Raw genomic sequence first — 13213 nt, 5'->3', positions numbered from 1 at the left:
CAAGCCCAGCATTTTCATTTCCAGGCCCTGATAGTTGGGGGCAAAAGATTACAGAGGGACCTATGAATGTCACCCAGGGCTTGCACAGTTCTGCCTACACATTTATACTTAAGATTTTGATGACAACTGCCCATTTGGCAAACAACATAGCTTAATTCCAGTTCAATAAATGTGTCCAAAATACAGTCAGGTTGGGTAAGTTCATCAAGTCATTGCTTTGACCCACAATTTAATTAAATGTTTCCATATGCTTGTGAGAAATATTCTGCTATCGACCAGTTCCCGTTGATACCCCCTTGCCTACTTTAAAGCAATGACTGATGACCACCTTTTTTTGCCCTCCTCATAATTGTTCATACTTCAGTCATGGCTTCCCAGTTGCTTTGATTGTGGAGACTGAACTTTTTCAGTCTCTCCTCGTAGCTCATACCCTGCAGTTCCAAAATGAATCTAACAGATCTTCTCTGTTGCACTGATATATCCTTTTAATAGATACTGTATATGGATTTTCATATGCAAAGCATTTTTTGGAACTGCAACTGCCACCCCAAATCACCTGTTCCTTTTGACCCACCAGCAGTTGAACACAAACTTAGGACCTTGGAATTTTAAAGAGCTGAGCTAAACTCAGTGTCAGTCAGTGGCTGATCAGCCTGTTGACCTCGAAGGAGCCTTGTGCTCCTCACCCCAATGAATGAATCCCCCAAATAAATCCCCCAAATAGTACGATTTGTTTCTTCTCTGGAATTTGCTCAGGCAGACCTCCACCCTACAAGCTCTGCATCCTCTTTGACAGAAAAGTGACGATCGATCATCGGCCGCTGGAATTACAAGCAGCAAGTTGTGCTTCTGTGTCAGAGGAGTGAGCGACTCTCAGCTTGAGCTTTCCAGACCCATTTGCGAGTACATGAAGAGATGAACAGAAATGAAGACCAGGCCTTACTTGGTTGTGTTACTCTGTAGAAAATCTACAAGCTTCACTCGAATCCCCTCCTCAACAAGGTCTCGGATTAGACCTCGGGTTACCATCCTGCTGTCATCTTCCAAAGTGACCTGGTGACGAACCCACTGCCAAACCTATAATGGCAAAGAAAAGCAAAAACCACAAATAGAATAATGTAAAATGTTTGGGTGGAGTATTCTTTGAATATGCTCGGAGCCAGGATTGTGTTGAACAGCAAATGATAAAGACCTAAGTGACTGAAACGATCGGATCAGTCGAGGGTTAGTAGCCTTATTCTTGCAAAGCCATGTCTCAGTAGGAGTAATATTGTGGGTATTTGCAAGAGTGAACGCTAAAACAGGATGGCACCCTGCCCAGAGCCTGTGCCCAATGCTGTTAGGCGAGGCTTTGGTTGGATAAGTGGGTTAAAACATAAAAACAGCACTGCCTTCTTGTTTCTATATATTGTACTGCTTTAATTTTATTTTGCTCACAAATTTGATAAAGAAGCACAATGTAGGTGTTTGTTTAGTGTCCCTAGCACTATAAGAAATAAAATAAAAAACAACTGACTGACTTAGTACTTGTATTTGATTATATAGTAGGAAGCAGTTATTGTTTTTTTTCCTGAAAAATATATTTTCTGAACAAAAATATTTTAAATGAAAATATTTAAAGGGAGGGCAGCATGGTGGCGCAGTGGGTAGTGCTGCTGCCTCGCATTTAGGAGACCCGGGTTCACTTCCCAGGTCCTCCCTGCGTGGAGTTGGCATGTTCTCCCCGTGTCTGTGTGGGTTTCCTCCCACAGTCCAAAGGCTGGCGCCCTGCCCAGGGTTTGTTTCCTGCCTTGTGCCCTGTGTTGGCTGGGATTGGCTCCAGCAGACCCCCGTGACCCTGTAGTTAGGATATAGCGGGTTGGATAATTAAAGGAAGATTGGATGGTTCATCTGTGAAGTGGCAAATCTTTAAGACCCAAACACGCAGTTGCGAACAAAAAGGGAATTATTGTGCAGTAAATATTCTGTTTAAAAATGCTGGTGAGTAGCAAAATGACGGTTCAATGGGCCTACCTGAGATCTGGAGATCTCTGCAGTGGCTGAATCTTCCACCTGACCTTGATAGATGAAATGTCCTTTACCTTTTTAGGGGCAGGAAAAGCAGAAATAAATCACTCAACACAATAAATGCAATAACCTCAATGCCATCAAGTCCAAGGAGCTACCCATAAAATGTCATTCTGCATAAGCAGAGTACCAGCAACAAATCCAGTGCCACTGTGGCCAGGCTGAGATATCTACTGTGCCAATGTGTCGCCCATATTTAAATACATATACATATATATACGTATATAAAATCTTTCAAAGATTGCAAATTATTATAGGAAATGATGATGTTGGGTAAATATTCTATTATATAGGATGCTGAGCTGAGTCACAGTTGGTGCAAAATTGTGTTTCATCTGTGCCTGCAATTAGATGCTAATTGCTCAATTTAACTAATAATAATAATATTTATTGGGCTCGTTGTTTTGGAAATGGCCAAATCTGGACATCTTCCTTCATTTCAGTGAACTAAGATGTCTTCTTTATAATCCAAATGCCCCAGGTTTGCAGCTGGCGGGGAGTATGAATACTGTAGTGTGAATTCCTGAGCAAAGCAAGGTGAGGTGAGAATTCAGTATATTTAGGACTACTGGCTGTAAATTAAGCCATCACTTTTTACTCTCCACTCTCCAGTACTCTGTTTTATTATTCTTGTCAATGGATGTTATAGAGTGCCATTAGTAGGATGCCAATCTATGAAAAAGTAAGCAACAAACCTAAAAGTGCGATATCAAGTCACCAAATTTTATCATGACACCATCAGTTCACACACAAGGAAATACTGTATTACATCTTCAGCTTTCATAGGATGCTATTGCATTGTGTCTCCACTAGAGGGCACAGTAAAGGGGCTGGAGGATTAACAGTCAGCAGGTGCAGCAGTGAATGAAAAGGGAAAAGCTACACATCGGTGACAAAAGCATTTGCGTGCATCGTATCAGGCAGTAACTTCACACTAATCAGAACAATATTATGGTATAATTAAGTATGGCTTGGAACTTAACCCACTAGCTTGCCAGTCCAATTTCGGCCTTTGCCTCACCATGTAACCCTCACCAAATACGTTAACCGGTCCATGCTTCAATTGTAAAAAAAAAAAAAAACAAACAAAATATTTAAACAATTCTACCAAATCATGATCTTGTAAGTCATCTTGAGAAAATGTGTTGGTCAAATATACATTATTAATTACTAGTAATATTGTATTTAATTTTCTGTTATATAGTGAAATACCAACTCCAAAGCACTGAATGCATTCAGTAAAACAACAAACCTTACCTGTAAGCCATGATGCCACAAACAGGATGCCCACTTCTATGTTATATTTGAGTCCATGGAGAGTGACACCACCCTAATCAAAGGAATACTGAACAGTATAATACGCCATATACTATATGCACAAAACTCAACTTTATTAACAGCATGTCCCAAACAATTACTACATTCACTCCTCTAGTTTGCAGATACCCAGCTATAGTCAATTAGAGACCAAAATGGCAAAGGAACCAACTCATGTCATGAGGTGTTCACTGAAAAGGGTCGGAGTAGTTTGCTGGGTGTGTTAGAATCCTAACTAAGAAAGGAAAATCTGAGCACATTTCTCCAGTTTTGATGTCACTACACTGGTTACCTGTGTCACTCAGGATTGACTTTAAAATTCTGCTTATAGTTTACAGAGCCTTAAATAATCTTGCTCCATCTTATATATCGGAATGTCTGACACCTTATATTCCAAATCGTAACCTTAAATCCTCAAATGAGTGTCTCCTTAGAATTCCAAGAACAAAACTTAAAAGAAGTGGTGAGGCGGCCTTCTGCTGCTATGCACCTAAAATCTGGAATAGCCTGCCAATAGGAATTCGCCAGGCTGATACAGTAGAGCACTTTAAAACACTGCTGAAAACATATTACTTTAACATGGCCTTTTTATAACTTCAATTTAACTTAATTTAACTTAATCCTGATACTCTGTATGTTCAATTTACTTATAATAACTATTCATGGTGGCTCTAAAATCCGTACTGACCCCTACTCTCTCTTCTGTTTCTTTTTACAGTTCTTTGTGGTGGTGGCCTGCGCCACTTCCACCTACTTAAAGCACCATGATGCTCCAACAATGATGGATGGATTAAAAGGCAGAAGTCTACGTGACCATCATCTTCAAGTCCTTCCGTGAGAACCCTAAATCCAAAGAGGACTGTTTCATTTATGTTAGGTAGAATGCCCAGAGGGGACTGGGCAGTCTAATGGTCTGGAATCCCTACAGATTTTATTTTTTCTCCAGCCGTCTGGAGTTTTTTTTTTTTTCTGTCCACCCTGGCCATCGGACCTTACTTATTCTATGTTAATTAATGTTGACTTATTTTTATTTTTTATTGTGTCTTCTATTTTTCTATTCTTCATTTTGTAAAGCACTTTGAGCTACTGTTTGTATGAAAATGTGCTATATAAATAAATGTTGTTGTTGTTGTTATGTATTAATCAGGCACATGTACAGTTAGGTCCATAAATATTTGGACAGAGACAACGTTTTCTAGTTTTGGTTCTGTACATTACCACAATGAATTTTAAATGAAACAACTCAGATGCAGTTGAAGTGCAGACTTTCAGCTTTAATTCAGTGGGTTGAACAAAAAGATTGCATAAAAATGTGAGGCAACTAAAGTATTTTTTTAACACAATCTTTTTATTTCAGGGCCTCAAAAGTAATTGGAGAAATTAAATAACTGTAAATAAAATGTTCATTTCTAATACTTGGTTGAAAACCCTTTGCTGACAATGACAGCCTGAAGTCTTGAACTCATGGACATCACCAGATGCTGGGTTTCCTCCTTTTTAATGCTCTGCCAGGCCTTTACTGCAGCGTCTTTCAGTTGTTTGTTGGTCTTTCTGTCGGAAGTTTAGTCTTCAACAAGTGAAATGCATTCTCAATTGTGTTAAGATCAGGTGAATGACTTGGCCATTCAAGAATTTTCCCCTTGTTTGCTTTAATAATCTCCTGGGTTGCTTTGGCTGTATGTTTTGGTTCATTGTCCATCTGTATCATGAAACGCCGGCCAATCAATTTGACTGCATTTAGCTGAATTTGAGCAGACAGTATGTCTCTGAACACCTCAGAATTCATTCGGCTGCTTCTGTCCTGTGTCACATCATCAATAAACACTAGTGTCCCAGTGCCACTGGCAGCCATGCACGCCCAAGCCATCACACTGCCTCCACTGTGTTTTACAGATGATGTGGTATGCTTTGGATAATGAGCTGTTCCACGCCTTCTTCATACGTTTTTCTTGCCATCATTCTGGTAGAGGTTGATCTTGGTTTCATTTGTCCAAAGAATGTTTTTCCAGAACTGTGCTGGCTTTTTTAGATGTTCTTTAGCAAAGTCCAATCTAGCCTTTCTATTCATGAGGCTTATGAGTGGCTTGCACCTTGCAGTGCACCCTCTGTATTTACTTTCATGCAGTCTTCTCTTTATGGTAGACTTGGATATCGATATGCCTACCCCCTGGAGAGTGTTGTTCACTTGGTTGGCTGTTTCTCTCCACCATGGAAATGATTCTGCGATCATCCACCACTGTTGTCTTCTGTGGACGTCCAGGTCTTTTGGCATTGCTGAGTTCAGGATGTACCAAACTGTAGGTTTTGCCACTCGTAATATTGTAGCAATTTCTCGGATGGGTTTTTTCTGTTTTCACAGCTTAAGGATGGCTTCTTTCACCTGCATGGAGAGCTCCTTTGACCGCATGTTGTCTGTTCACAGCAAAATCTTCCACATGCAAGCACCACACCTCAAATCAACTCCAGGCCTTTTATCTGCTTAATTGATAATGACATAACGACGGATTTGCCCACACCTGCCCATGAAATATCCTTTGAGTCAATTGTCCAATTACTTTTGAGCCCCTGAAATAAAGGGATTATGTTAAAAAATGCTTTAGTTGCCTCACATTTTTATGCAATCATTTTGTTCAACCCACTGAATTAAAGCTGAAAGTCTGCACTTCAACTGCATCTGAGTTGTTTCATTTAAAATTCATTGTGGTAATGTACAGAACCAAAATTAGAAAAAAGTTGTCTCTTGTCCAAATATTTATGGACCTAACTGTATTTCTGTATGTATTTGTGTACAGATACTGTATATATAATGAACGACATGGATGGACTGGCATCCCATCGGGGTTGGATGTAGCTTTCTAGCCTGGACAGGAAACCATCATAGGGGAAGGCCAACTGAAGCCTGCCTTCTGGAGACATGCATTCCCTCAGTATGCTGGGTTAGACATCTGCAGAGCTGTATTATGTGAACTGTAATTCCAATAGGCAGCCCTGCTGGGTTTACTGGATGACACCGGAGGAGCTGCCAGGGACAGGCTTCTCTATTCTTAGGAGGGATTTCCACCTGACCCAAAAATGCTTCTCAGTCTAGCATAAAAGGTTGCTGCTCTGCCTCATTAAGGAAGTTGGAGTTGGGAAGAAGACAAAGCTTGCCTGAGATGAAGTTGGATGAAGGGAGAACCCTTTGTGTCTGAAAGGCTGTATGAAGGCATTTTGTTTACAATAAATCAATATATTTGAACCTGGGACTGTGCTTGGTCTACTTGTGTTTGTGTTTTAGGACTCTGTGACACCCCCTACAGGTCACTGGTGTAGTCGGCAGGATCCTTTTATGCTCTATATCTCTGTCTTCACCTCTAGTCATGAGCTGTGGGTAATGACTGAAAGAATTAGATAGTGAGTACAAGGACCTTAAATGAGGTTTCTCTGCAGGGCTGGTGGGCTGACACTCCCTGATAGGATGAGAAGCTCAGCGATTCAGGAGAGCTTCAGAGTTGAGTTGCTGCTCCTCCAAATCAAGAGAAACCATTTGTGTGAAAATGTCATATGGGTGCCCCCTTGGGCGGATCTCCATAGAGCTGTTCAAGGCACATTCCACTAGGTTTAGATTCTGTGGCAGACACAGTACATGCTGTGGGAATTATATTTCTTGGCTGTCTTGGGAACACCCAGGAATTCCCCAGGAAGTTGGTAATAGGGAAGTCTGAGTTGACCTACTTGGCCTGCTGCCACTGCAGCCCTCACTAGCAAAGGCTGTTTCAGAAAATATGGTAAGATGTGTGTATACACCTATTTTGGGGTTCTCTTGTCATTACATATCTTGGTATGGGCTTCAAATCTAGGATGCTAGGTTTGTGAATTAACAGTGCTAATCATTGTGAGCTTTATTGTAGGCATTGCTACATTAAAAACACATTACAGTATGTAAAATAACTGGATTACCTTGTTTTGCAAATGTTAACCAATATGAATGTGTTTGGAATTGGCAGTGATGAACCGTGCAAAAGTAGAAACATCATATAATGGCAATATAGTTAGGAGGCTGTAAGTCAGTTTAAGTAAAAAATCAAGATATTCTTTGACAAATACCATATAGGAAAAGATAAAGCCTAGACGAGAGAGGCATTTTTCACAGTTCTTAATCTTTTGTTTGAACTCCATCCATTATTCAATCCGCTATATCCTAACTACAGGGTCACGGGGGTCTGCTGGAGCCAATCCCAGCCAACACAGGGCGCAAGGCAGGAAATAAACCCAGGGCAGGACGCGCGCACACACCAACCATACACTAGGGACAATTTAGGATTGCCAATGCACCTAACCTGCATGTCTTTGGACTGTGGGAGGAAACCCACGCAGATATGGGGAGAACATGCCAACTCCACGCAGGGAGGACCCGGGAAGCAAACCCGGGTCTCCTAACTGTGAGGCAGCAGCAGTACCTACCGTGCCACCATGCCACTCTTGTTTGGACTCACACATCTGAAGTATCTCCTTCCTTTAAAGCTGACTAGTTTACACACTGAGACCCAAACGTTTTAACTAATTTAGTACAAAGAGCAGAGTTACTTACTGAAGGCATGGTGAGCAGCTCTGTACGCGTTACAGACACATCTTCCCGCAGAACATCTAATTGATTTTTTCCATTTGTGTGCTGTAGGAAAAGCTGAAACAGATAAAGGGAATTGATGCATATTCTGAGATCATATTACACACAGCATTTGACTTCTTTTTCCCAGCATTTACCCATCAGTGAAAAATACAATCATGACACTAATGTGACATCACTCATCATGTGGAGAAGAGCTTTCTCCCTCCCTGAATAAAACCAGAAGGTGACATTAAAACAAGAAAAATGTAGATGTCATAATTCAAGCTGCCAAATGACTTTATTACAAAGATATCAAAGGAAAAGTATGTTTTCAGTTTCTTGCTTAGTGGTAAATTGTCAATATTTGAGTTATCGATGATTACCCAGGCAGTGCAGTTTCAATCATAGCTTGTGACTGAAAGGACTCATTTGATATGGTAGCTTTTGTACTTAGCACATCACCTTACAAAATAATCACCAATCACCATTGAGCAAAAGAATAACATTTGAAGTAAACGTAATCTAAGCTTTTGCCAAGGACTCGACTTTACCATCACCTACAATGGACACACTTTCAGCCACATCTAGGTTAACATAGAACTGGCTAAAGTTAAGTTAAAAGTCTAATGCTTCAGCCTCTTGAAGATTTCCCTTCTTTAATCTTTTCGTCATATTCCTACAGTACATAAGGCCTTGTCCATCAGCCTCTCTAACATATTATCTCTGGCTCTTTCTTTTTGCCATTTCCCACACTATCTACTCTATAAAGCTCTTAGTGTACCCCAACCACATCTGTCCTGTCTCGCTTTTCATATCTTCACTTCATAAGTGTCCACCCACATTCATTTAACCTCGGAGACCAACTTCTACCTGGCATTTCTAATCAATTTGTCCACCAACCCTTTCATTTGGTGAATGCTTTCCTTGTTGTATACTATATATCATCTCTAATAACTACATTGGTGAATGTAATTATATTCACGTGTTCTTCCCTTATGATAGGATCTCCATTATCATGAATCCCTGTGCCCATGAAGATGAACCCCATAAAGGTTATATCCCCCAACAGTTTTAGGAAGCTTTATGTCTTAGAATGTTCAATCCTGGATGACAAAATATTCACTTAAAAATTCCCAATGAATAGAACAGCCACAACTCTGGTTAACAAGGGAAAATATATTGAAAATGTGTCTAAAGCAAACTACTGTACCATCACACAGAGGCAACCCAGATTCCATCTATCCATCCTCTTCCGCTTATCCGGGGTCGGTTCGCGGTGGCAGCAGCTTAAGCAGAGAGGCCCAGACTTCCCTCTCCCTGGCCAATTCTTCCAGCTCTTCCGGGAGAATCCCAAGACGTTCCCAGGCCAGCTGGGAAACATAGTCCCTCCAGCATGTCCTGAGTCTTTCCCGGGGACTCCTCCCGGTTGGACGTGCCTGGAACACCTCACCAGGGAGGCGTCCAGGAGGCATCCTGATCAGATGCCCGAGCCACCTCATCTGACTCCTCTCGAAGCGGAGGAGCAGCGGCTCTACTCTGAGCCCCTCCCGGATGACTGAGCTTCTCACCGTATATTTAAGGGAAAGCCCAGACACCATGCAGAGGACACTCATTTCAGCTGCTTGTATTCACGATCTCGTTCTTTCGGTCACTACCCATAGCTCATGACCATAGGTGAGGGTAGGAGCGTAGATCGACTGGTAAATTGAGAGCTTTGCCTTACGGCTCAGCTCCTTTTCACCACACAGACCGATGCAGAGCCCGCATCACTGCGGATGCCGCACTGATCCACCTGTCGATCTCACGCTCCATTCTTCCCTTACTCGTAAACAAGACCCCGAGATACTTAAACTCCTCCACTTGGGGCAGGATCTCCCCAACCCTGAGAGGGCACTCCACCCTTTTCCGCTGAGGACCATGTCTCGGATTTGGAGGTGCTGATTCTCATCCCAGCCGCTTCACACTCAGCTGCGAACCGATCCAGAGAGAGCTGAAGATCACGGCCTGATGAAGCAAACAGGACAACATCATCTGCAAACAGAAGTGACCCAATCCTGAGTCCACCAAACCGACCCCTTCAACACCCTGGCTGCGCCTAGAAATTCTGTCCATAAAAGTTATGAACAGAATCGGTGACAAAGGGCAGCCCTGGCGGAGTCCAACTCTCACTGGAAACGGGCTCGACTTACTGCCGCAATGCGGACCAAGCTCTGACACCGGTTGTACAGAGACCGAACAGCTCTTATCAGGGGTCCGTACCCCATACTCCGAGCACCCCCACAGGATTCCCGAGGGACACGGTCAATGCCTTTTCCAAGTCCACAAAACACATGTAGACTGGTGGGCAAACTCCCATGCACCCTCCAGGACTCTGCTAAGGGTGAAGAGCTGGTCCACTGTTCCGACCAGGACGAAAACCACACTGTTCCTCCTGAATCCGAGGTTCACTATCCACGGACCCTCCTCTCCAGAACCCCGAATAGACTTTTCCAGGGAGGCTGAGGAGTGTGATCCCTCTATAGTTGGAACACACCCTCCGTCCCCCTTTTTAAAGAGGGGGACCACCACCCCGGTCTGCCAATCCAGAGGCACTGTCCCGATGTCCATGCGATGTTGCAGAGACGTGTCAACCAAGACAGTCCTACAACATCCAGAGCCTTAAGGAACTCCGTGCGTATCTCATCCACCCCGGGCCCTGCCACCAAGGAGTTTTTGACCACCTGGTGACTTCAGTCCCAGAGATGGGAGAGCCCACCTCAGAGTCCCCAGGCTCTGCTTCCTCATTGGAAGGCATGTTAGTGGGATTGAGGAGGTCTTGAAGTACTCCCCCACCGACCCACAACGCGTCGAAGTCGAGGTCAGCAGCGCACCATCCCCACCATATACGGTGTTGACACTGCACTGCTTCCCCTTCCTGAGACGCCGGACGGTGGACCAGAATCTCCTCGAAGCCGTTCGAAAGTCGTTCTCCATGGCCTCTCCAAACTCCTCCCATGCCCGAGTTTTTGCCTCAGCAACAACCGAAGCCGCATTCCGCTTGGCCTGCCGGTACCTATCAGCTGCCTCCAGAGACCCACAGGACAAAAAAGTCCTATAGGACTCCTTCTTCAGCTTGACGGCATCCCTCACGCCGGTGTCCACCAACGGGTTCGGGATTGCCGCCACGACAGGCACCACCACCTTGCGGCCACAGCTCCGGTCAGCCGCCTCAACAATAGAGGCACGGAACATGGCCCATTCGACTCAATGTCCCCACCTCCCTCGGACGTGGTTGAAGTTCTGCCGAGGTGGGAGTTGAAGCTACTTCTGACAGGGGACTCTGCCAGCCGTTCCCAGCAGACCCTCACAACACGTTCGGGCCTACCAGGTCTGACCGCATCTTCCCCACCATCGGCCAACTCACCACCAGGTGGTGATCAGTTGACAGCTCCGCCCCTCTCTTCACCCGAGTGTCCAAGACATATGGCGCAAGTCCGGCGACACCACCACAAAGTCGATCATCGACCTGAGGCCTAGGGTGTCCTGGTGCCAAGTGCACATATGAACACCCTTATGCTTGAACATGGTGTTCGTTATGGACAATCCGTGATGAGCACAGAAGTCCAATAACAAAACACCCTTGGGTTCAGATGGGGGGGGCCATTCCTCCCAATCACGCCCTTCCAGGTCTCACTGTCATTGCCCACGTGAGCATTGAAGTCTCCCAGCAAAACGAGGGAATCCCCAGAAGGTATGCCCTCTAGCAACCCCTCCAGAGACTCCAAAAAGGGTGGATACTCCAAACTGCTGTTCGGGCATACGCACAAACAACAGTCAGGACCCTTCCCCCCACCCGAAGGCGGAGGGAGGCCACCCTCTCGTCCACCGGGTAAACCCCAATGCACAGGCTCCAGTGGGGGCAATAAGTATGCCCACACCTGCTTGGTGCCTCTCACCGGGGGGCAACTCCAGAGTGGTAGAGAGTCCAACCCCTCTCAAGGAGATTGGTTCCAGAGTCCAAGCTGTGCCGAGGTGAGTCCACTATATCTAGCCGGAACCTCTCGACCTCGCGCACTAGCTCAGGCTCCTTCCCTTCAGAGAGGTGACATTCCACATCCCAAGTTTCTGTAGCCAAGGATCAGACCGCCAAGGTCCCCGCCTTCGGCCATCACCCAACTCACACTGCACCCAACCTCCTTGGCCCCTCCCATAGGTGGTGAGCCCATGGGAGGAGGACCCACGTTACCTCTTCGGCTGTGCCCGCCGAGCCCCATGGGTGCAGGCCCGCCACCAGGCCGCCATCGAGCCCCACCTCCAGGCCTGGCTCCAGAGGGGGGCCCCGGAGACCCGTGTCCGGCAAGGGAAAACGTCGTCCAGAGTTTTTGCTCATCATTGGAGGTTTATTGAACCGCTCTTTGTCTCATCCCTCACCTAGGACCAATTTGCCTTGGGTGGCCCTACCATGGGCATAAAGCCCTGGACAACATAGCTCCTAGCATCATTGGGACACGCAAACCCGGTTCAAATTTTAATTTTTTAAATTGTTTTTGTGATTTTTACACACATTTATGTTTATGAACGGCACTTCAGAAAGGACCAAAAAGTAGTAGTCTACTCCAGTCCACAAAACATTTTGATGTTCTTCTAGGAAAAAGAATCTCCACAATATCATAAATGTGTGACATAAGAAAATGAGAGTAATAGAAAGCCACAGACCTAATTACATGATTCAATAAATTTATAATTTATATCTAGAACATTAGAACACTCTAGACGAGAACAGGCCTTTCAGCCCAACAAAGCTCACCAGTCCAATGAAGAATTAGTTGAAACTGTGGTTCAAATGGAGTTTGGCACAACTGAGCATAGAAATGCTCAACTCAATACAGAAAATAAAAGTACAAATGTATGAACAACATGTCCTTGGTTGTCCAGGTGCTCCTCAGTCACATTGCCTTTGAGACCTGTCTAACATTCAACAACACCCAGGGTGGCCAGTCTGCAATGTTCCTGAACTTCAAAGCTTACAGTACAAAATTACAAAGCACATGGTCTTACAAAAAAATGTGCACTGGCTTCTTATTGGAGATGATGAGCTTTACTGCAAGATGAACTATTTTTTCATTTTTATTTTCATATACTCTTCATAAAAATCATAATCTGGTAATCACAGGGTGCTGCTTCACATGTGTCTTCTTACCATAAATGCCTCCTTCCCTAAAAAATGTCATCTTCTTCAGCACATAAGTCTAAAATGTCCTT

General features: G+C 44.3%; 1 protein-coding gene across 2 annotated transcripts in view; it reads right to left on the bottom strand.

The window, feature by feature from the left end:
- The window catches only part of mlsl (malate synthase-like), a 35049-nt gene that overhangs the window by 5354 nt on the left and 16482 nt on the right, over positions 1-13213 (bottom strand). For both annotated transcript variants that reach the window (XM_039751661.1, XM_039751662.1), the window contains 4 exons: positions 7955-8047; positions 3325-3397; positions 2014-2081; positions 944-1077 (listed from right to left, as the gene is read on the bottom strand). In XM_039751661.1, the coding sequence (XP_039607595.1) occupies positions 944-1077; positions 2014-2081; positions 3325-3397; positions 7955-8047 (368 nt within the window). The remainder of the gene's footprint in view (positions 1-943; positions 1078-2013; positions 2082-3324; positions 3398-7954; positions 8048-13213) is intronic.

Source organism: Polypterus senegalus, chromosome 4 (assembly GCF_016835505.1).
Source record: "Polypterus senegalus isolate Bchr_013 chromosome 4, ASM1683550v1, whole genome shotgun sequence".
Taxonomy (NCBI): domain Eukaryota; kingdom Metazoa; phylum Chordata; class Cladistia; order Polypteriformes; family Polypteridae; genus Polypterus; species Polypterus senegalus.
Note: the sequence above shows the minus strand (reverse complement) of the source record. Positions and strands in the feature narration are given on the sequence as shown.